This window comes from Coffea arabica, chromosome 6e (assembly GCF_036785885.1).
Source record: "Coffea arabica cultivar ET-39 chromosome 6e, Coffea Arabica ET-39 HiFi, whole genome shotgun sequence".
In the NCBI taxonomy this organism is placed as follows: Eukaryota; Viridiplantae; Streptophyta; class Magnoliopsida; order Gentianales; family Rubiaceae; genus Coffea; species Coffea arabica.
This window is the reverse complement of record NC_092321.1, coordinates 13,208,806-13,233,545: the sequence shown is the minus strand read 5'-3', so window position 1 is coordinate 13,233,545 and position 24,740 is coordinate 13,208,806. Positions and strand designations below refer to the sequence as shown.

At 37.2% G+C, this 24,740-nt stretch overlaps 3 protein-coding genes across 4 annotated transcripts; 1 reads left to right on the top strand and 2 right to left on the bottom strand.

Moving 5' to 3' along the window:
* Positions 1–1,150: 1,150 nt before the first annotated feature.
* Positions 1,151–12,712, bottom strand: LOC113695504 (FIP1[V]-like protein). The gene is made up of 9 exons (XM_027214630.2): positions 11,487–12,712; positions 9,718–9,962; positions 7,496–7,622; positions 7,245–7,313; positions 6,983–7,123; positions 6,629–6,730; positions 6,180–6,520; positions 3,942–5,616; positions 1,151–2,415 (listed from the first exon to the last, which is right to left on the bottom strand). Exons 1-9 carry the CDS (start codon positions 12,528–12,530, stop codon positions 1,855–1,857), a joined length of 4,305 nt encoding a protein of 1,434 aa, XP_027070431.1. The 5' UTR covers positions 12,531–12,712; the 3' UTR covers positions 1,151–1,854.
* Positions 12,713–13,869: 1,157 nt separating this feature from the next.
* On the top strand, positions 13,870–19,756 carry LOC113697498 (uncharacterized). Its single transcript, XM_027217143.2, has 8 exons — positions 13,870–14,084; positions 14,369–14,457; positions 14,976–15,039; positions 15,763–15,840; positions 17,975–18,051; positions 18,142–18,208; positions 18,297–18,404; positions 19,339–19,756. Exons 1-8 carry the CDS (start codon positions 14,013–14,015, stop codon positions 19,366–19,368), a joined length of 585 nt encoding a protein of 194 aa, XP_027072944.1. The 5' UTR covers positions 13,870–14,012; the 3' UTR covers positions 19,369–19,756.
* Positions 19,757–19,918: 162 nt separating this feature from the next.
* Positions 19,919–24,622, bottom strand: LOC113697497 (uncharacterized). 2 transcript variants are annotated; one of them, XM_072055332.1, is made up of 5 exons: positions 22,674–24,622; positions 22,116–22,566; positions 21,869–21,927; positions 20,482–20,601; positions 19,919–20,293 (listed from the first exon to the last, which is right to left on the bottom strand). In XM_072055332.1, exons 2-5 carry the CDS (start codon positions 22,153–22,155, stop codon positions 20,282–20,284), a joined length of 231 nt encoding a protein of 76 aa, XP_071911433.1. In that variant the 5' UTR covers positions 22,156–22,566; positions 22,674–24,622; the 3' UTR covers positions 19,919–20,281. The 2 variants fall into 2 exon arrangements, with proteins under 2 accessions (XP_071911433.1, XP_071911432.1); XM_072055331.1 differs by lacking the exon at positions 21,869–21,927 and adding an exon at positions 20,741–20,814.
* Between the last annotated feature and the right edge of the window lie 118 nt (positions 24,623–24,740).

The window sequence follows — 24,740 nt, the reverse complement described above, 5'->3', positions numbered from 1 at the left end:
CATACACCACTAATAATTCTAATGCGCTGCACTAGGGTCAATATCAATATTATATCGCCAAGTAGTGATAATGAGTCAAATCTTATCTACTCGGTTATAGACAAATTGTAAATAAAAAAAATATATCCTATCATTATTATTTGTAACCAAGCAGTGTCAGTAGAATTTGCAATACCTTCCCTTTTTTTCGATGCGATAGACTATGATTGCAAACGAATCGAATCGCTCGCGAGCCGCTCAAATACGAGTTCGAGTCGAATTCAATCAATATCGAGTTCGAGCTGATCAAGTCGAACTCAAATTCAAAAATACTAAGTTTGTTAGTTCGCGAGCGACTCGTGAGCTCGATTATATATTTTTTTATTTTTTATTTTAATAGTAAAATTACATATATATATTCCTAATATTTTATTATTTGTTAAGAAAAATTATGATTTTATTCATTTTTAAAAAATAAAATATTTATTTATTTATTTTTAAAATAAAATAATTATTTTTTTAAAATATTTTAAGCTCAACTCAAATTTGAGTCTCGAGCTCGACATTTTGAACTCATCGAGTTCGATCTCAAGTTTGAACTTCGTAAAATTAATTTGAGACTCGACTCGATTAAGTCAAAATTATACTCAACTCGACTTGTTTGCACGCCTACAATAGACCTACACTTAATTTATACTAAGGGAAGAGGACCTGAAAAAGACCAAGGAGAGATCGGAAAGGATTGAATCACTACCGTCCCAGACGGGTGTACGCCCGTTTAAAAAAACACTTAAAGTGACGGGCCACATATAATGGCAAATGGTGAAAGACAACGTTTGAACCGTTGACCTCCCACCCCACCAAATCTTACAAGCTATGGTGGTAGCCAACAGCTAATTTGCAATACCTTTCTCAAATATGTACTTAATGGTGAAGGGAAAAACTCGTTATTATTTCTAATGGTCGAATACTTTATATCCCACCACGGTAACCATCACATTTCCAAAATCTCACAGCTTGGCCGAATACTTTATCCTCCCAAATCATAACTAAGAACTTGGTTTGGTTGCAGGAATCCAATTCAACCCTACGAATGTTGTGTTAACCACCTGGTCGGAGTTGATATTATATCTGCAGGCAAACCCCAAGTAAACACTGCTAAAAAGCGAACTGGTCTAAATATTGCATTCTATATTGCTTTTGACCATATGTTTGTCACTCCATTAGAGGTCTCAGCACAATGAAGATGTATGAATCGCTATATAGCCTGTTGCCTTTGTGACTCAAAAAGGCTCTACATCTAGAATACATTGCAATCTAAAACAGGTAAAATCTAATCTCATTCAAATAACCTACGAGCTCCTACCTACAGGTTTCACGAAGACCCCGGCTCCATGTTCTGGCTGCGCAGTATCTCCCATTCCCTTACTATAATTTGAGGAAAGCAGCAAATGAAGAGCTTCTCCTCCAAAAGCACCGAGGCATCAGGCAATCCAGATCCGATCTTGGCATGGTCAGGAACATTAGGTGACCATGCAATACAAATTGCTACTAGTAATACACTAACTACAAACACTATCAAACTTTCTATTACCCAGCTTGCTGAGGTATGATGTCAACATTTATCAGTATATACATATACTTCAGATGACAATAACAGAAAGTTTAGAACTGAAATAGATGGCTGCCTGCAGCACATCACAAGGTCGTATCCTCTATGCTGAAAGGTACAGAACTCTGAATCAAAGAGGTACTCAAATCACATATCAAGGACATCTCCACGAGGGTGCCAAATTTAAAAATATGATAGCCAATGAGATATTTGCTCCACGAAGTGAACTGCTTTATCCACCTAAAATCAATGTCTTCTCGCAATTAATTGCCGGTCCACCTCCTTTTACGAGCTGGACGCTCTGCTTTAACTTCAAAATCTGCACGACTTTCACTTTGGGCAGACAACAAAGCTTCATTTTCCACCTTTTTGACTGTTGTGGCTTCTTTCTCACTCGGCATTGGAAGTTTGAAACGTTCACTGCGCTTCTTTAGTTTTTCCACAGTGTCCAAGTGTCTATCCTCTATGGGCTTCTTATCAGTGTTATTCGTCTCCAAACTGGCAGCATCTTTCTCATTACCTGAGGGGTGTTGCTTATCCTCCACTGGGTTAGAAGCTTCATCATGAAGTTTGCTGCCAATGGAAGGCCCGCCACTACCGTATGCCTCAGGCTGCTTCATCTTCACGGAAGATGAAGCCTTGCTGCTGATACTGAAATCCCTTTCCTTATGGCTGGTCCAGCGTTCTAGTTTGGAGCGTCCCCTCCTGGATTCCGACACTTCATCATCTGATGAAGCCTCTTCCCTATGCTTTTTAGATGGCGGAATATTCACATGGATCTCATTTTCACTTTTTCCCTGCTCAATTCTGCCTTTGAATCTCACCTGAGAAAGAGGAAAATCATAAATTTGAAGCTATACATACAGATACAAATACTTCCATGCATCTGTGTGATGTAACTTGACATGTACTTCCCATTTACTTGCCAGCATGATTCTGATCTGTGCAAGGGATATACCACATGCTACAATCAATGGAGACGGCTGCCTAGCCACAGATACATTATAGAATCGACACAAGCAGATTTTGCAAAAGAAGTATCCACATGGTGATGTTTTGGTCACAAAGAATTACTCTGACTAATATCGCGCTTATTCATTGGGATTAACTGGCTACCATTTTATAAGCTAGTCAAAGCAAATATTGCTATTTCCAGTTTGACAAATACAATGAAACCATACAAAGAGGCTGAAAGCTAGACACAATCCCTTCTACTAGAAGATCAAGAAGAATCTAGATGTGTACCATATTTAATACTAGCCAAGCATTCTCAGAAGTGCTATCATGTTCAACAAGATATTACAGTCCAGCTATTTTTATTGCTATGCTAAGCTTTGCCTGAGTCAGCAATGCATAACAACTTGATCATAAAAAGAAAAAAAAAATCTATTAGTCACCTTTTCCGATTCAAAGATTAAGGTATTGAAGGACATTCAAAATTGTTTTGACATCAGCAGTGCATCACAAGGAAATATATGGTACCATGCACAGAAATTGCATGTTAAATGGTACATTGGAAATATCAGCTTTCCAGAAGCTTCTTTAGACAAAAATGGTTTGAAGGATTATACAAGTTTTACAAACATTGGCAGTCTCGCTTGGGATAACACACCCAGGGTTACTAATTTGCTAATTAAACTTAGAAAAGGTATGAAGTTACAGTTCTATGACCAAAAATTTAGAGATTTGCCTAGGGAGAAGAAAAACTAAAAATCATGAAAAAGTCAATTCTCATTGATGATATGCATACTGTGCCAGAGAACATGGAATAAAAGAAAAAATATTCGCTTAAGTTTCAAGATAAGTGCTAAAGAAGTAGTTGATCAAAAGTAAACAAGGTCCTCACAGAGACCATAAGAGTAAAAGGATATATGAAAACAAATAGTCAACCAGGAAAGCGTAGACATCAAGACGCATCAAATGGTCGTCTAGCTATGGGCATGAGAAAGTTTAGAAAATCTCCACTTCATTAAGCAAAATCCAGTAGTAATGAAAAACTGAACGTGCATTCCTCCCATGATCAATTATTAGAGAATGGACGGCCAATGAATTTCCACTAAGTATCTCAAGTCCAAAAATGTTCATTTCATGTATTCAAGGTCAGCTTTGTCACAATATCCAGAACCATTCAGCACATAATCCTTGAAAATGAGATAAAAAAACCACTCAATCCCATCCAATCACAAAGGCAGGCAACAGGATTCGAAATCATCCCAAGGGGAAGTTGGTTAATGAAAGTCAGGCAGTAAATGGCCTAACTAAACCTGCAAGGCTATTTAATCAATAATACCCATCCCTTCAGAAAAACAGGAAGAAGAAAAAGAAAAGCCAGTTCAGAAATGTAACATACCATGTCGCTTGTCTGCGCACTGATTTCATCTTGATTCTTCCTAGAACGGGCCAAGAAATTCCGATCAACACTCTCAGATTCCTTACCCTTCCTTGGATTTTCTCTGTGTTTTCTCTCATGCACCTTGTAGTTCTCAACATTGGCAGCCCGATCATCACGAGTGTTCATCCTCTCATGCCTTGCTCCTCTTCTCTCGTCAGTATTGAGCTGGTTCCCATGTGCATAATACTCCTCACGACCCCTATGTTGTGAAAGACTCTCATTTTCAGCTCGATCCCTCCTGTTGATTAACTCACTCTGCCGCAATGCATCCTTTGAATGGTACTCCTTATCAGAACTTCTGCGGTCATCTTTGCCTCTAGATTGACTGCCCCATGTTTTCTCTTCAGTAGCTCGCCCACTCCTCATTCCAACCCGCAAGTCTTCTTTCTCCTTCTTTGATGGAATATCCTCATTCAATTGTTTAAGCCTATGCCATTCCTCTCGCTCTCGTTGCCTCTCGCCCCTTTCCCTCTGAAACAATCCCTCTTCTTTGTACCTAACACCATGTTGATCATCATCTCTCATTCTTACTTGGTCATCCCTCCTCCGGTGATCTAACACATCATCCCTTTCTCTCTTTCTACGACTGCTACTTTCTCGATGAGCATGCAACATTTCTTCCTTTTCAGCATGCTCCCTCCTTAACTGTGCATCTTCTTTCCTTCTCTTGTTGTGAAGGTCATCTATTATTTCATTTCGACTTTTCACATTATCGTCCCTGTCTCTGTGCCTCAATCCCACATCTTTATCATAACCGCCTTTCCAATTCCCATTATCCAATTGTTTTCTCAATTGATAATGTTCATCTTTTTCATCCCTTTCAATTTCTCGAACCTTACTGCGGTGTCTAGAATCAGTCTCATCCCTATGCTCCCTTTTTCTTGTGTCTTCAGCTCTAGGTCTCCTCCCATGTAAATCTTCTTCTCTGCGATGACGGGCTCCCTCAATACTATCCATATCCTTTCGCAGGTCTATATTCACAGATTTCCCTCGAGAAGGATGTGCAGAATAAGGATCCAACCCTTTATGCTGATATAAATCTTCCCTCCCTTTCACTGAGGTGCGGTGTCTATCATTTTCTTGTCTATCATCACGAACTTTCCTTCGGACACTGTCCTCGCTGCCCACAGTTGACCTTTTAAGATTACCCATGTGTTTTGAGCGCGCTCCTTGAACCTCTTCTTCTTCAACACTGTCCCGTAGCTTCCGGTAATTGCTACTTCCTGATTTTGCTTTACTATTTTCACTACTTCTTGCAGCTTTTGAGTCTTCATCCTCATCAATTTCTTGCGGCAGATGCTGTTCATCATTTGAACTCACTTTCTGTTTTTTCAAAGCATGGTTCCCTGTTTCATCTGTAAGTGAATCACTACTTGTTTTAGCATTCAAAGACACATCCTTGTCAATCATGTCAGAGCCTATCTCAGTCAGGGCAACTTCATCATTCATAGCATCTTTAGGTTCACTATTTTGTTCACTAGCACCTCGAACAGCTAGAGGAGATGATGGAAGACTATGTTTGCCTTCTAAACTTTCAACTGAAGATTCTTTATTATCAGTTATTCGTTCTTCGGCAGTACAATCCTTATTGGCAATCATGGGGGAACTGTCACGTGCTCTCTCCTTTGTCCGCCTGGATTCACAAAAAGAAAATTACTGTCACTTAACAAGTCAATGATGATCATGAAGCCAAAACCTAAATGTAAGTCACAACTAATTTTTGTGTATAACATCAGCGACAGTTCATCACAAGAAAGTTTGAAGAAAATTCATGTATAGTCTCCTACATTGTCAACAACTTAAAAAGTTGCACAGTTAGTTGTCCACTAACAGCCAAAACACAAAGCTGAAGCTTTTGTGGAAGGGAGCTGCAGCAAGCAAATTTAACTAACAAAAATGTTGGAGCAGACTTGTCATCAAGATGAGCTTCGTCCCTCTATGAATTTCATGATCATTAATCTCTAGTAAGCCATCATCCTTCTGCATACAGATAGGACCTACTAACCAAGTAACAAGCAAAGCTCTGGATTGAATCGGTCTACTATATAGACCGACAGTTAAAAATGTGATACAGCATAATAAGGAGAAAAATTTATCAAAATTTCAAATCCAATTAAGTGGTTTCACATGCTTATGCCATAAAAAGAGTTCAAGATAAAAATAAAAATGCACTGAATTTCCAGCAATTTTTCATACCTCTCCTCATGAGCAAAATCTCTACCAGGATAAACAGGGGTCTGTTCTCTAGAGTCAGGATGGGATGCTGACGGTGCTTCCGAAGAGAGAGGCAAATCGCCATTTCCTTCAGCCAAGTTATCGTGAACAGATTTCGAAATTGGCACTCTTCCGCCCACAACTTCCCTCCTGCGACTGCTGTGAGCATGTGGAACACGATCCACATCTTCAGTATCTTCTTTGGGAAGGTCTTCAAACTCATCACCATCCCTAAGATCCTCCCTCGAAGGATCATTGTCAGCTTGCTCTGTCATCTCATTTCCAGTGTTGGTATCATCATCAGCAGGGTCTTGACACACAATCTGTTAAGGAAGAAAATAGAAAAGAAACATCAATACATGAAAACTACATTACAATTGATACAAAAACGAAGGTTGAGTTAGACAGAATAGGAAGACCTGAAAACTTACCTCAATAATTACATCTAAATCACTAATCCGCGGTTTTCTAGTGTCAATAGACGGCAGACGTTCACCATAACCAGTTTCCACTTGTATTGCTCTTCCAGTTGGCTGGTGGCAGATTAAAAAGTAAATAATTAAATCAATTCAGTAGAGAGAATGAACTCTATAGGTGCATTTTCTTTTCTTGGTTATTTAATCTGTAAAATATTCCACAATCAGATGAGGTAGAGAAAGAACACAAGGAAGAAGTGATCCTAGCACCAAAAATTTAGCCTAGATGTAAAATAACAACATGAATTTTATAAAATGGTCAAAATGTTTCACGAGTAGCAAAGCAAAAGGTCTAAGAAAACTACATACCACGGGTGGTCGCGCACGAGCATGTACTCTTCCTAAGTCATTTTGAACAGCATCTGGCTTCCCAACTTTCAAGCTTTCAGATGGAGTATCTTGAATACCAGCAGCTGCTGCAAGCTCAGGTGGAAGATCTGGATCATACTCCTGAACATAATACAAGAGGAAAAACAAATCAGATATAAAATACAATTTTCTTTCTCAACCACAAAAAATCTCATGCAAATATTCAGAATATTACATATCCAAATTTTAAAAGACTGTGTACCTGTTCTGTTCTCCCACTTTCATAAACACGAATTTTGCTTTGCATTGTTGTTTCAAGACGGAGTTGCTCCTGAAAATTAGCATTAATTTTTATTTTAAAATGTGCACACAATTTTTTATTACACTTTGTGCAGATCAGATTTTACCCAACAAGGAATTGATACACAATCACACAAAATTATAAAAGTAGAAGGATAAATCACAAGGTAAAATTCTTTTTAAGGCATGCAAAAAGCTGTTGGTGAAACCTACGAGCTGTTTGCAATAATCTTTCCAACTTTCCTCGATCAATCCAAAGTTGAAAAAATCTGTTATATCCACACCAGCATGTCTCCATGGTTTTTCCTCAAAACCATCAATGTCAACTTCAAATATGGTCCTGGTAATAAAACATAAGGTTAAAAGGCCAATTATAACAAACTTTAATTTAAAAAAAAAAACTTCACCATTACATGCACAGAAACAAATAGAAAACGGCAAAATCTTTGTCTAGAAATACTACTTGGCCGCCATGCACAACCAAAGGCAGATATCTTTTTAAAAAGCAAAACAGACATGTTAACAAACACCAAAACCAATTTATCATCGAGACAACCCAGAAACTCTGACCGGCAATGAAGTTTAAAGCAGCAAGCTTTTACAAGGAGGTAGAAATTTTTTCCTAAAGTGGGAGTATCTCTAACAAGGGATACTTACAAACTCAAATAAGAATTTCCACAAAGTTTTTGTCAAAAGGACAAAAAAGAGTTTTCAGTGCTTATTTACTTATTCACATTCACATACTAGCTCAAAGGGTCAACCTTTCACCGCATTACGGGATAATGAGTATTTTCAACGTGAAATGCTATAAGGCTTCACTTGCAGTCCAATGTTATGGCAGTCCAATGTTATGAAATTTGTGATCTTCCTCAATTAATAACCTTCTGTTACAGTGTAATGATCAAGCTTGCATATGTCAAGCTGTATCCTCGTCGAATTTGCATTCTTGCTCTCTGAGGTTTAAGGAAGTGTAATATACAACCCTCCTCATCTTTCTCAATCCCATACAAGTCTAATGCTAGATGTCAAACTTCTCCAATGGGATATTCTCCAGGTCAAGTAAAGATGATTACTGATCTTAATATCCAAACACAGGCATACTATCAGTGGTAATAGATGGTCTAGGATTAAAAACACTTCAAACATAATTCAACATGGCCCTCACAGAAATAAAAAAATTCTATCACTGGTTCATAAATACAAACTAGAGATGTACTTCCTCTGCTGCCTTTCTGTATCTCTCTCCCTTCTTCCCAATTTTTGCCCTTTCTTGTTTCCTTTATAGATATACATTACAAAGTTACTGTAAAAAAGTTTAATTTGACAGACAAGTTACAGAAGTGACCAAGACCAGAATGTACATGGCAGACAAGGAAGCACATATGATTAGACGACCTCACCATTTCCTTTATACGTTTGTACCAATCATGAGTAAAAGCCAAAGATGGAAGAGGCAACTCCGACTCGACACCTGTATAGAATCTAAGGGAAAGATTTAATGATTCGACAAGTTTGACTAGCATGACAGTAACCAAGTGTCTAAACTGATCCAAGAGTAAGAATCCCAAAACTACTGTTGACCTTCAACTTTTCACTTCTCCTAAAAGAATTAAGTCCCTTCTGTTTGACAAAAAAAATAAAAGAATTAAGTCCCTTCTACTTGCATTCTTGGTTATTTTGCTCATCTAAAATTAGAAGTATCTATTGTCTTTCTCAAATCAGCTAAACAGCAAAAATAAATCAATATTGATGCTAGAGACAATATAGCCTTGATATGGAGCTGGAGCTGCTAACCATGATGAATGCGCTATGGATATGATGCCAGAAATAGACCAATTTTATATCACTCTTCAAATTGAATTAGCAAAAGCAATGTCTCCTTGCATAATATGGATTCCAAACATTCATGATCTGGATGTGAATAAGTTGAATTACTTATCCCCTAGTCTATTAGTGAACAATCTCTCCAGGGATTGTGAAAGTCCCATACTTTACCTTAATATCCGCATCCCAAATGTGCATGAGATAATCAAATACATGCATAAACTTATCGACAATTAACAAAAGCTTAAGATTTCCACCAACCACTTGTTTTGGACTTTGTATGCATCGGAAAAGATGTTTGTATTAGAACATGCAAACATCTCCACCATGAAAGGCTACAAAAAGGCACTTCTACAGAAAAGCAACTAAGGCAGAAAAACAGGTCTTTAACTTGAGAAGATCAAAACATTTGCCTGCCAAATAACAGTTTTCGGCAGGTGAACATGAGAATGTCTTAACCCCAACCTTAACAGCTTTCAGCAGGTGGATGTAACAGTTTTAACTTCAAATCCATTCACCCCATGGACATTTTTTGTTTAAATTTTTGAGAAAATGAGCAAAATGCTTGTGATAGAATAGCACTACCAGTATCCTCATCAAAATAAACATACTTATGTGATGGAAGTGTAAACTCCAATCCACGTCCTGAAGCCCCACTTCCCCAAATAGGCATTCCATAGCCTGGATGAAAACCTTTCTGCATTGCTGGAGGACCCTTTACTCCAGTCGGTCGCCAATCACCTCTGCCACGTCCAGCACCAGGAACCATGCTCACAGGTGGACGAACTTGACCTGAAGTGCCCCCGGGACCCATAGCAGCTGCTCCAGGCATTGGTGACGCACCAGGTCTCACATACTACACGGTTTTCCAAAGAAAAGAACAGAAAAAGTATCAACAAATGGAGAATCAACATAAGAGCAAATCTTTAATATGACGCAAGCCTTTCAAACACATGCTCAATGATCTAAAAAAAAAATCAACTAAATATCGAAAACCTTTAGCTAAACATTCACAGTACTAAAATTACAAATTTTCACGTAGTTCGGATATCTTGCATTATTCGAAAATATCAACAGTATTTCAACTAATAAGGCTAATGAGTAGGATAGGAAAGGAAAAATTGAAGGGTTAGAGACCCTAAAAAAGGAACAGTTTGTGTCATGATAGAAGATGGCAATCTTGATAAATTATTATTAGTTGAAAATGAAAAGCATAAAGTACCAAGAAGCTAACAAATGACATGACTAATAACAAAGAGAAATCAATTAAAAGCAACATCATTTTGTCACAGCTGTGGAATAGCTTTAGTTAGAAGCATCTATTAACTAACATCTAAACGACACTTAAAAGGCCACCAGTGTAATTACTTCAGGTGAAAATGATATCCTCATACTAAAATCAATTCCATACCAAGAAAGTTTTGAAAAAAGATACGAAATATAATAACTACCAAAAGGGATTTTCTAAAACTTAAGGTAGCTAAATACTTGATGTAGATATTTTACAACATTTCTCATCAAACAACAATAACAGCCGGTTTCCAGCCAATAGTGAGTCGCAACGTGTAGGAAAATGTGTTTGCACCAGTGCAAGGGAAACTGCTAAATGCACCATTTGCTTTGTTTCCACAAGCAATAATCAGTTTAAGGTTCAAAAGGACAAAACTGGGTCGCTGGCGGTATGTTGCATGAAGTTGTATAACTTCTGTGTTGCAGCATGTCTAGATGCTCAATGCAAGCCACCCAGGCAAGGAAGGAAATTCACTCATAACCAGTTCTTGTAAAATGCCAGCTATCTTCTCAACACTTAACCCCCAAGGAGCAGTTTCAGAAGAAATTTTAGGAATGAGTGATAGCAGACAATTTTAGTTCAATCTTGACAGTGGTTATTCATTGAATTCTGCTACTCAAAACTTGGACAGACATACAGATTGACAACTTTTAGAAGACGCTTGGTGAATAAGGTTGTGTATGGTCACCGGAAACTCTCCTCGAAAGCACAAAGAGATTAGGATGGACTGAAACAAACTAGTTCCCTATGCGCCAGAAACAAGAAGCTACATGCTATTGCCACATTGGACATATGTTCATCGTCTGTAAAATTTAAAGCCACCAAATGAACAAGTAAGAAGCTAAGAATGAGTAAAAGCACTGGAGTATGAAATTGGTCACAAATCATACTAAATTTTATTACTGGAGATTTGAAACCAGTACAACAGTCAACCTCATTAACACATACGACAACCGCATTGATGAATTCTAATGTAACCAATTTCCAGAACTCTATACAACAATTACTAGCCAGTTTAGTACATTGCAAGTTCTCATCAAACAAGAGGGTGAAAGCACCAAACCCCAGGTGTGCGGCAACATCACTGACCTTGAACTGTGAATGGAACGGATGATGATACCCGTGACCGCTATACCCAATCTTCTGTGCCGCCACAGCTCCACCTCCTGCCCCATTTATTTTTGCAGCTTCACCTAATTCCTTTTTCTCCCCATCGCCACCAGCTCCCACTTCCTCCCCTCCCCAATCTTGCTCTTCCATCATCATTGGCTGATGGCTCGGGTCATCATTGTCTGCAACAATCACCAATGGCTCCCCATCTTCGTCATCCTCATCGTCGTCATCTTCATCCCCCATACCTCCTCCTCCTCCTCCCATCCTCTCCATCCCCATCGGCCCATGATTAGTATCATTCAACACGATTTGCAAGTCATCCTCGCTATCACTATCCCAATCATCATCATAATTAGCGTTGGCACGGCTTTCTACTCTGCCAGAAACTCCGGGAATCGACAGCCCCGGAATCATCGGGTCTCCCGTGCCAAAATTCTCAACATTTCCACTTCTATCCGTCAAATTTCCACCTTTAACAACGAAATTGTCGTCTTTTTCGTCCCTCTCTTCAACCATGACGTCAATATCAGCGTCGTCACCTAAGCCGGAACTCCCCCGAGCCCTTTCCGGCAATTTCGCATCTCCTTCCTTCGTCCCCAAAACCCTAGCTTGCGAATCCGATCCAGCCCCAGCTAAACCCCCCGAGCTGCCCTCCACTTGACCGGAAATCTTATTCAAATCAAAATTCGTCGGGTCAGGACGAGAATAGAATCCGGATTGCGACGAGGCTAGGGTTTGAATCTTTCCAGTAGAACTGGAATTCGCAGCTCGGAAAAATTTATCCTCATCATCATCGTCGTCGTCATCATCCTTATCTCTATTGACGTTTAGATCGATCGGACGGCCTTGATACGCCGTCGGTTTGGATGATTCTTTATTTTCACGCTGGAACTGAGGAGGAGGCGGAGCAGGTGGCTGCTGCTGCTGCTGCTGCTGCTGAGGTTGAGATTGAAACGACGTCGTTAGAGGCTTTAAGACGTCATCAGTATAGAGATCTCCGAACTCATCATCGTCTTCCATGAAGAAAGAGAACAACGCGAGTGCGTGTTTTTGAGTGTGTCTAGTGTGTGAGCCTCAATCAGAGAAATGGAGGGTTTTGAATCTCGTTCGGAGCCTCTTGGTAAGTACCAGTGCTACTACTTTTTTTTTTTTTTTTTTTTTTTGAGGCAACTTGTACTACTACTTCTCAAGACTGCAACTATATAATACAGTACTAGTATATGTATGGCCTAATAGGAGAAATCACAGCCAATTTTTGTTTCATGGCTGCAAGTTGCGGCGCATGGGACTAGAAAAATATTTACATGTAATTAACTCACAAAGAGCTTCATTAGGCACTTAAAAGGAGGGTAAAAAATGAAACATCAAATAGCTAAAAGCATTATAGCTAGTATTATTCTGATTTTTTGTTTTTTCAAATAATTTGCCACCCAAACACACTAGTTCATGGTCTAAAAGTTATTTTTTTTTTCCTTCTACGCTTGATCAATGCAAAGCTAATTATTCGTAAATGGAACATTAAAAATAATTTATCATTGCATGTTAAGTAAACCAATTATTTTACTTAGTAAATGAATGAGAAGAAAAGTTAATATTGGGTGTGTTTGGATACTAATTTTTTTAATATAATTTTGCATGCATCATAAATACGTTTTGCAATCACTTTTTTATATTATTAATCACTCTTTTATTTCATATACATTACATCACAAAAAAGTGATACGGTGATTATTCTAAATAATCTCCTAATCAAACAAATTTTTTTAACAATTTTTCTAACAGATGTTACAAGTGAAAAAAAGTAAAAATTTATAATAACGGCAGACAATGTATGCATGCTCATGGAAAAATATATACAATTTCATGATGATGTGCAATTTCCTTATTGTGTAAAACAATTGGTACTTACAATGGTTTTTGGCCAAAAGAATCTCGAAACTATTTATTATATGATACAGCAAGACTTTATGCTTTTTAATTCACATTAAATTGACTTAAAATATTTTGATTCTTGAAATACGAAACTTTAGTTTGGTCACAAACCATCTTTCTCATCTACTTTTTCAGCTTACCAATTTCAAAAGTAAATAAACATATCAAGTAGTTATGTATCACATATCATAATAAAAGAAGGTAAAAAAAATAGAAAAAGGGATTAGAAGCTCACATTTATGATCTTTTGAGATTATGGTAAAATGAGAGAGTTTGGAGAAAATAGGAAATGGATTAGAACAGAAACACATAACAAAATGGGAAAAAAAACGTTGGTAAAAAGTTGAGGGCGCAAAGTGCAACTCACGCAAAAGTTTAAGGGTTTCAACTACAATAAACCCTTGTATACTTCCATTAATCTTAGGAGCACAAAAATTTGCTTTTATCATTCAAAAACCCGAATTGATCTTCGCTTTTAAGTTTTCAACTACGACTGGTAAGTACTTTGAGCGAAAGCAGACACAGTAGCAATCAAAAAAGCAACCCAACAAATTGGTGAAGGATCGCAGGATGATAGGAGTTGGAAAGATGAAGCAGTACACAAATGTCCTCGACAGACCCCTCAGTAAAGGCAAACAAGAGGTTTTCTTTCACTCCCTATTCAGATCTAGCCGGTAACAGGTTAACGGATTAAAGGGTTTTAATTAACTGTAGTTGAGCAAATTATAAGGTACTTAGCTTGGTTTCATCTCAAATCATGTAGTTTTGCGGCTCAATGTGGATGGGTTTTTGTTTTTGACTCTTTTCATGGTCACAATTGAAATGTATTTGTTGTTTAGTATTTCTTTTTGGGGTTTTGTTCTTTCTGCTGGCTGTTGATTGAAATCTCTTCTTTGTTCTAAAAAAAATGATAATTTTTTGGTCAGGTGAGTTTGAGTGCATTTGCATTCTTGTTCTCAGAGCTGGTTCAGTACAATCAGACTCAAGTTGACAACATTGCTGAACTCGAAAGAAGGTGATACTATCTTCCACTCATGTAGGTCAATATGTATATGCTGTGAAGAATGGTTGGCGTTAATTTATAGTTCTTGAGATTTCTTGAATCAAACTTGTGAGATGTGCTCAGGATGGAAAATCAGTCACCGGTTCAAAGCAATTATGCGCAAGTAATTATCATCTGGTACTGTTTTGGAAACAAAAAATTGAACTGACTAATAACATGCTAAATTGTGGGGATTGGAGAAAGGGGTTGAGAGGGGGGGGGGGCATATGCAACAGCAATATAAATAGTTAGTTTAGTGTGCATTTTGAAAATTTATGGCAAGAATCGTCCTTTACTAATCTGCTTTCGTCAAACATTCTCGCCACACCATCCAAAATGATTATTTTTGTTGTTCTGATTAATCTGGAACTGGATTCACAATCCTTGGATTTCTGATGGTTTACTTTGGGTTACTGAAGTTGTGTGACTGCTTGATTTATGCATGGATTCCGTTGTATTAATTTGATGATATCTTAGTTTTGGGCTTGCAGGCTCGAAGATGCAGGATATGCTGTTGGAGCAAGGGTTTTGGAACTTCTTTGCCACAGAGAAAAGGTGCGGAAAATCGAGAGAGTTCATGCAAATATTCTTACTTGGAAGTTATTCTCTATGGTAGCCCATGGCAAGTTTTATGCATGTTAAATCATCCTAATCTTTGAAGTGAAACTAAAACATCTGCATCAATTGCAAAGCTGAAGAGCTGGATATTTTTGTCCATTTAACATCTGCCTATTGTGGCTGAAGTGATTGAAGTTCAATAAATTGATTCAGATTAGATTCTTATTTGCAGCAAGTTCATGTGTTTATAATGTTTTTAGTTTTCTTTTTTTTTTTTTTTGAAGTAATTCCACTGCTACTTTGCTATAGGACATACACTGAAAAATCAAGGGAGAAACCAAGTAATTTCTTTTTGGTGTTGAGGTTTTAAAACTATTCTCCTAAACAAAGCTATTACTGTTTGAAAGAAAATATTAAATCAGCTAACTTTGTATGCTTATTTATTCTTGTCTTTAACTGAAGCATTACCTTGAGTAATTTTTCGCACACGAAGATTCATGTATGCAACATATTGGTCACTGCAAGATCTGGTGAATGGTGATGGTGCAACATGTTGATCAATTATTGGTTGAATTATTAAAGGGACATCTGAGTAACTGTTTGTGAAGTGATTAATGTTATATAAGAACTTCTCAGAGGGGTCTCTAAATCTATGTTTATGGCTTTTGTTCTTCTCTAAGTTGACTGGCTTATGTTTTTACTATTTATTTGATGCTTTAGGGAAACAGAAGAGAGACACGACTCCTGGGTATCTTATCTTTTGTACACAGCACAGTATGGAAGGTGTTGTTTGGAAAGGTTGGTATTGACTTGCGGCCTCTCAAGATATGGTGCATTGCTTAAATAAATTTGTCTCTTGAAACTTTAGTAATTTTTACTCTTTTTGTGGTAGATCTATCTTGGTTTATTTTGAAGACCTGAAAACTTTAGTGGAAGTATATCTTCCCGTGTCTTTGTTAACTCGCCAAACTAATCCTTTCCTCTTTTCAGTATTGCCACCTTTCCTTGCCTGGTATGGTGAGATAGGCTCCACATACCTTCATAGTTTCTTGCTCCTGATTTTTAATTTTTGAAAGGATTGATGATCACCATGATCCCAATATGGGTGTGTTCTCAATACTAATCTGACTTGAAAGGCATTTTGCAAGTTTACCACACTCTTTTAGAAATGTGAACTTAGGTGGTGCAGGATTATAATCTGAAAACTAAGAGCCTCTATGTCATGAAAACCATTTATGTGATATGAATGTTGTTGCGACCTGTTCCCTGTTCCTTATGACAACTGTCATGGATGTCAAAATCCATTTGTCGTTTGCAAAAGTAATATTCTATTATTTTCTGAATCTTATATTGACTATTTTCTCAGGTAATTAAGTTTGGGATTTTTTCCGAGTTCATGATGTTGAGTAAGGATTAACCTAACTTTCCAGCTCTGAACTATCAAGACGGTTGCTGGTTTTGGATTCATACTGCACAGTATATGTCAGCTTGCTGTTTTAAGATTTGACCTATACTGAGAATGAAAATCTAGGATAGCTGCTTCAGAAATTAGATAGAGCACTGAGAAACTGAAATTCTTGTAGTATAATTTTATATATTCCCCTCAATGCCTTTGTTGCATGCCCTTGATATGTTTTTCTGCCCAATATTTCGCTAGAGCGTATTCAATTGTCAGATCAGGACAATCCGCAAAGAAGCATATTCAAATGAATAATCCAGATACACTGAGTGTTTTCAAATTTCAATATGTTGCTAATCCCCAAATATTTGTTTAAACATACGCAATGAAATGTAGAAGATTGCAAAACTATGAGTTTGCAAGTCAATGAAAAACCATATTGACTGTAAGGTTGCTCATATTCTGTATTTGTAAAATGACAACCTTTGGCCACTTTTTATGTTGAATGGTGATCCCTTGGAGATGGGATCTGCAGAGACCAAATTGCTTCAATGTGAATGCAACAACATAGGGAACAAAGTTTCTTCCGACTTTAATAATAAATTGCATAATCTTATTGTAGCGTTTATGCTTCAACTATTCTGCAGCTTGTTACTTGTGCACATAAAAGTAAACCTGGAAAATAGCATATCTGCATTTTATGAAGATGCTTCACCCATTCACTTTTATTTAATTTAAGTACAGCTGTGGAGCGTTACTACTGGAAAGAAGAATCAAATCCAGAACTTTGGCACAAGCTTTAAAAAAGACATGCTACCCTGAATTAAGCATTTAGTGAGAAAAATTGCTTATTTGCATCTCAAAATTTTAGTGTTACTTTTCTAACTGGTAAAGCCACCAATTTGACTTTACTGCTGAAGATAGCCATCTGAGGTGATAATTTTATCTTCTTTTTAGATTCTCACATCTGTAAATGATGGTCTAAATAGCACAAAAACCGTATCAATACAGATTGGAAAATTTTAGCATGCTTCTATCACTGCTAACCGATCTTCTTTTCTATGTGGTTGAGGTTAATGTTTCTTTAGTTCTCTGCTAACTTCTTCTTTTAAAAGCATGACCTCCAGTTTAGAAAGCACATTGCTTCCGAAGCTTAAATAACGATGGAGTTTGTGTCAGGGTTGACAATCTGAAGAGTTATTTTTAGTAGGTTGTGTAATAAAAGAACTGACAAGAATTTGCTACTGGTGGCTTCAAAGTGCTGGGTGCACACAAATTTGTGCCTTAGATCATAATGTATGTAAGGGGCTTCTACTGTCCAGAAGGAGCATTTTCATCATATCTGTCCTTGGTCCTCCACATAATCAACTTGTAATATCAGACACCTTTATATTAAGCTTTTCATGTGCATATTATTATTATTATTATTCAGACACCAATACTGTCTGTATTGGTGAGAATTTTCTGAAGACGTAGTTGTTTTAGAAAGGGACATGAATGTATCTTTTATCCTCTTATCCATGTAAATTTCAGGTAGCTGACTCTCTTGAGAAAGGTACTGAACATGAAGATGAATACATGATTAGCGAGAAGGAACTTTTGGTCAACAGGTTATCTTTCTCCCTTTGTTGCATGCTTGTATCTGATTTGTATTAGCTGTCCTCTTAATGGTCTGCTAACATGCATTCATTTGATTCTAGATTTATATCAATTCCCAAAGATATGGGTACTTTTAATTGCGGAGCTTTTGTTGCTGGAATTGTAAGGGTATGTCTTACATTTTTATCTTTTTGGTACAAATACCTATTGATAATTTTGGAGTTGGCCTCTAGTTGATGTGCTTTTTCTTTTGAAGGGCGTTTTGGATAATGCAGGTTTCCCTGCTGTGGTAACAGCTCATTTTGTTCCTGTTGAAGGACAGCAGCGACCTCGAACAACCATCTTGATAAAATTTGCTGAGGAGGTACAAAATGTTTGACTCTATCATTCTTTAAGCATGGCTCCCATGTTCCTTTAGTTCTCTTTTAGAAAGTGCTTGGGGTTTAAGAATACAAAAGTTGCAGGTTTTATAATTGGTGCATACTCCAACTCTTGTTGAGTCTGCTTTTTGATCAATTCTTTTTACAGGGCAGATTGGCCTCAAAAGGGGCATGCTATCTTAGATATTGCAGTTGTTGGTAGTTGTCTTTTAATATTGAATTTTGTGCTTTCCACATAGCAAGTCTGAGAATTAAAGACATAGTAACCTGTAACTTATTCAAAAACGAGAATTTTTTGCTTCTTTTTTTGGAGGAATAAAGTGAAATTATTCAGGATGCTGGTTTTTTACAGGTTTATTCATAATTGTTTTTGGTTAATTCTTTCACTAAAGTAGTGAAATGATGAATCACCTCTTCCGGCTTTAGCGGTTCATTAATACTGTACAGATTCCAGATCTCACCTTGTCTTAACTGGCTTGAAACGACTCAGCTTTAATTGTTTAAGTTATTATTTAGCCAATCCAGCTTTTCTTTTCCCAGCTTGATAGTCTCTAGCCTGAAATATTAGGTTATAGTGAGCAATATTTATTAATGTTCTTCAGAAGTTTTAATCTATTGACGTTTGAATGGCATTGGTCTCAATTTTGATGAAAACTCAGTTAATTCTAAGGCTACAGCATGTTTTCTTCCTTTCTTTGTCGTCTGCCACCTAGACTAGATAAACTTTCAAGCAGTTTTTCGTAAATATTCCCCATATTATTAAGTGGCTAGCTTGTTTGACCTGTTCATTTTGTGGGTTTTGAGCACATGTTAAATGATGGATGAGCTGGAGTTAGATGCTAAGGTAATTTGGAAATTTTTCTTGCGACTCCTGGAGTACTTTCTGCCACTTATGGTTGACTGTTACATCTTTTCCAGGTACTACGAAGAGAGGCAAGATTGGGCTGATACTTACTTTTCAATGTTCATTAATCAATAAGAAGTTGCAGATCGTGAAAGCTGTCATTTCATTACTAGAAACTGGCATTTTCATAGTCCAAGAAGTTTGCAGTTCGTGAAAGCTGTCAATTGATTACTGGAAATTAGCATTTTCATGGTCCATGATGCATACCTACTGCCCTTCCTGGCAGTATATCTGTACCTGTCAAAAGTATCATAGCAGCCGGTTTAGAGTGCCATTTTAAGATATGATTGGTGGAAACTTTTGCAATTCGCAAGCTCTTTTGAGGAAATTTATGGACATCAACACAGGAAGTTACATTTTAACCAGGATGAGTTAAATGTATGGGAATTGAATACTTTGGCTTTCTTTTAACAAAATGTTTGGTATCATCAACAGTCAGCTCTATGACATGGATTAGAAAATGCAGAAATCAAAGAGCACAAAGACAAAAAATGATGTTTCCTTCTTTATTTTCTTAGACACAAGTTTAATCGCAGCAACTATTCCATGGTCTGAACGAAATGAAACGTCAAACTCCAGCTTCAAGTGTCGAAGGAAGGTAACACAGTAGTGATGCACGTAATCTCATAGAAGAATATGTGAGCATTTCAGGCGAAATTTGACATTTATGCAATCCAGAACAATGGGTTAAAAAAGGGGCTACTTAATGGGTAAAAGACATGCTATTTGAAACCAAAAATCCACTAAGCGATGCATAAGCAATCCGTGCAGATGAAATTCGCAGGACATTCAGCAAGCACCAAGCAGGAACCCCTCTTCCTCTCTCTGTCCGGAGCTGCAGGAAGTTCAGAGAAGCTTCTGGAATGCCAAATTCCCGAAAATATGCATCTGGAGTTGATATGTATGGGTAGCAAACCAATATTCTTGCCCTTAACTGGGATGAATCAGCAATTCTAGCTACCTGCAAATCTGTAACAAACATTCAAAGTAAATGAATTTTCAAAAGTTTGTTGTTTCATACTTGTAGATTACACGTATTCAAGCACAATCATATAGACACATATTTCAATAAATTTCATTGAAAATTTGTGTCTACTCAGGGTTTAGTCTCACTCTTAACACGTCAAATGAGTTCGTGAACAACAAATGCTAAACACCTGGGACATGTCACTCTTGGCAAGCCAGGAATGTAGTAATAATTCATAATAGAGACTGCACAATCTTCCATGTGTCATCATACTTGCGCTTGCTTCATATTCATACAGGGAAAGATGGTTCTGTGAACATCAAGGCCCATCAGGTCAGTTCATCATAGCTAAATGTGAGTTTCAACTGTCGTAGAAAATCAAAACTTTAATCCCCTTCAGTAATAAAGTAAAGCACTTGATACGTTTTTCATGGGTAAGGTCTTGGTACCTTGATACAGGATACAGATAAAATCATGCACCTAGCACATTGATAAACTTCATTCTGGCTGAATAAACTTCTTCCTAGTTGAGAAAAGAAAAATGTGAATAAAATCCAACGATCTAAGTTAAAGCTTCTGCTCTATCAAGGTATTCTACACCTACTTTATCTAGGCTTGCATATTCTCTGACACGATGCATATCATCCAGATCAATAAGGTGCTCTATGAGGTTTGGAAGCGAACAATACATGATGCCAGAAAAGAAAACAATTGGTACAAGAACCCTAAATAGTGTCCAAAAGACATTTTATGGGTGTTTATAAAATGAGAGAGTTCCTGCACATGATGGTCTTATGAAGCAAAACAAACCATTGCTATATAAAGGAAAGTTCTGATGTACTACTGACCAACAAGTATGATGAGCATGCAGGAAGTATTAGATGAAGAGAGGATAAAAAAGGAGGTAAGGACGCTTAAACCATCCTAAACACAAGCTCCAATCAGCAGTTCAGAATGTCATCCAAAACATGTTTAACACATGGTATCAAGCCAGGAATGGGATGGTGGTGAAGATGGGCATGAATGCAAACATCTCTTGATTACTCTCACAAAGTCAACTTCTTTATTATTCTCCCTCACCAATATCTACCTCTGAAAGAAAGCAGGCTCTTAAACTTCTTCTGGCTAACAAGTATGGAAATTAGTATTTTAATGAACTCAAAAGAAAATCAAAAGGGCACCATCAGGTGAGAGGCAGGAAATGATTTGTCCATAATTAATTCGAAAATAAAGTTAAATGAATAAAGACAGAAGTCAGCTTTGCAAGTTTTGCTTGCAACCTGGTTTATGCTAAACCTAGGCACCATCTCTTGTCAAAGCATATTACTATCACTCCAAAATCAAATTGTTATGAAGTGGAAATGTCAACACAAACAGCTTAAAAGGAAGAAATTTTTTCAAATTCTTCATATAAAATTCAAGTATGACTGGTCCTCATATTGTCAATGAAACGGAAGAAAACACATCTTAAAACAGGTCCACTATATTTTGAGCTCCACAGTGCAGCTGAGGCTGCCAAGTGGTGCTTGGGGGAAGAATAAAGGATGATAAATTATGGACAAAAGATCAAGGAATACTGGTGGAGAAAAGTTATCCCCTTGATGCAGCAAATTGAAATACCACCCCAACTCCACATCTGGAAAAAAATAAAAATCATGAAGTAATCAAACCTTAGACTAACTTCATGCTTAACCAAGTAATCAAAGCTTGGAATAGAAAAAGGATAACTTGTAAGATTCTGAAAACACGAGGAAAAAGGTAAAATCAGAATACTAGAGGTCAAAATAGCATGAGAAGTCCATGCAACAGCATCATCTTAAGTACCATGGGATCTGTTTTCAGCACAGGTTAGACGCTTCTGCATAACTTGTTAAGTATCTTACAATGCTAGCACTGCAATCTCTGCAAAGAAAAACCATGTCTATCATTTTTCTTTAAATTTTTCTGGCTCCAAGATTGGCTAATAAGGGGTTATTACAAGCAATAAATATTTCACATCTTTAGGTCACGAGCACAACTAGATATGCCTCCCCTGAAATTCCACCACTCACCAATATGCAAATTGAAGTTTAACCAAGAATGACAAATGATTGCTCTCTTGTCAACATAAAAAATGAAGATCCAGAAAAACATTCCAAAATGTGGCTTGTCAAGTATATCTGATCAAACCAAGACAGATACTACTTGGACCTTTTAGTGGATTCCTCAAGCTCGTTGTCAACCAGCAAGAGATGCAAACATCCACCAGAAGTTGGGAAAACTTGGAACTACAAAGCTGCATGGAAAGACAAATCCAAAGAGAAAAGAAAGTGTGATAACCTAATGTCCAGAAAACCAAATGATTATTAAAAGCTAATTTTTATAATATTTGAACTGACAAACCTGATTTATTGTTCAAGGAAATGGTAACTTGGAAGCTACAAAGTCAGAAAGATCTCTCAGCATGTTCCCAACTGTGTGTGTAAGAAAAAAATTTATCCAGAAGCAAAAAAAATAGAGCATAGAAGTAGCAAAAACAATCTCAAATTAAGCACAATGGCACATTTATTCGCCCTGTATTACCAAAACCAAAAAGCGGATTTTTTTTCCTGCCATTCTTGGCCTTCCCCCGTGCCTCCCCATGTCTCATTATGCAAACTTAACGAATCGACCTAAAACTGGCACTTAAATGAATACTATTCTACGAAAAGATGATGCTTAATGAACCTCAAAAACAGAAAATACCAAAAGTTGCAAACATCATATTCATTGATCCACACCTCAGAACAAAGAGTCAGCCATCTTGTAAATGACTCTTAACCTGATCAGAGTGACAGGTGAGACCGGTAATCTTGTTCAGAGAAACTTTATATGCCTGGTCAAATTGGCAAATCCAGAAAAATTAGGTTATGAGAAGAAACCTACAGTGCTATCAGTACTTGACATCTAAACAAACCTGTGCAAAAGCAAGAACTTCTAGCATGACACTCCCACGACTTTCCGATGTCATAGACACTTGTGGATTGCAACTATTGTGGGCCTATGTAAGCCCTCCACATTTTACCTTGTCTCTCTTCTCTTCAGCCTCCATGGAAATGTGTCATATCCTACGTTTTTTATACTTTCAGCAAAGGACAATGCACAATTGCCCCCATGCTAACAAGAGAACTACATAGCCCGTAAGATTGAGAGATTTCTGATTTTAGATCTCAGAAAATATAAATTCCACCTGTATTAATCATAGGTGACTCTAAGCATAAAGAACAAGATGGGCTCAGAACCTGTTTAAAGGCAATTGCAATTATTTCGATACATCTTTATTTCTAGTTGCTTATCTTGTTTTCAATCGATATCTCTCTGAACAAAATAAAGCCCTAATGCCATCTGTTGCACATTATGATGTTAGCTTCCTTACCTTTCTCCATTATTAACATCTGGAAGAAAGCAAGCTCTCAAATTTTCTAGTTGACAAATACGGTAACTAGCATTAACAACATCAAAAGAAGAAGTACATTAAAGAGAGTGAGACAGATGGAGGGAGGGAGAGGGACGGCAGTAATTCTATATCCATAACTTAATAGGTAGAAAAATTAAATGACCAAAAAAAGAAACCGGCTTGGCGAATTTCACTTGCCACCAGGTTTATAGATAGTTGACCATCTTTCACAAATCAAATTATGATGACATGGCAAGATTATCCAAAAGAACATAATATAAGAAAATTCTTCAGAGTACAAAGACATAATGACGGCTGATCCTTGTAAGGCCAATGAGGTGGAAGAAAATATTCTTTTTCTAAATCAGCTTCTTTTGAGCTCCAGCAAATCTGGTAAAAGAGAGAGCTTTCGCTTTGCTGCAGGTGATAATAATTAACAAGAATAGTAGCATCCACCACCACGCCAAATCTCTTAAATAATCTACAGAATCTTCATAAATTAATGAAACCCTAGCCATGACCTGATCCTAACGAAGTAACCAAGCTCAAAAGGAGGAAAATTTTGCAATACCCATATCAAATTCTAAACTCTAATAAGGATCACTAACGTAGAACCTAGACAGTAGTGGGCAGACTAGAATGACAATTACATACTTTGGGGCACATATTCATGTTTAGTATTTTTCATCAGGTTTTGCTGACTACATGAGAGGCCAATCAGGCACAATTAAGACACAAGAGCAACTAGTTAGGCCTTCTGCTCACATAATCTCTGTCACTGCTTAACTTTCCGTATTCATATCGTTACAGGTAAACAACACACATGCTTTTAGTTTTTGCATGTTTTTTTCCTGGGCTTTTTCTAATGACAAATGGAGTACCATAAGAATGCAGAGGCATGCTTTACGAAGGAAAATACTTGAAAGGATTCCTATTCAAGTCAACTGTGTCCAAGAACACCAAAATTAGAAAGAAAAAATGACTATCAATGAAGATGAACACTGGTCTTCTAAGAATAATGAAATAAGAACACA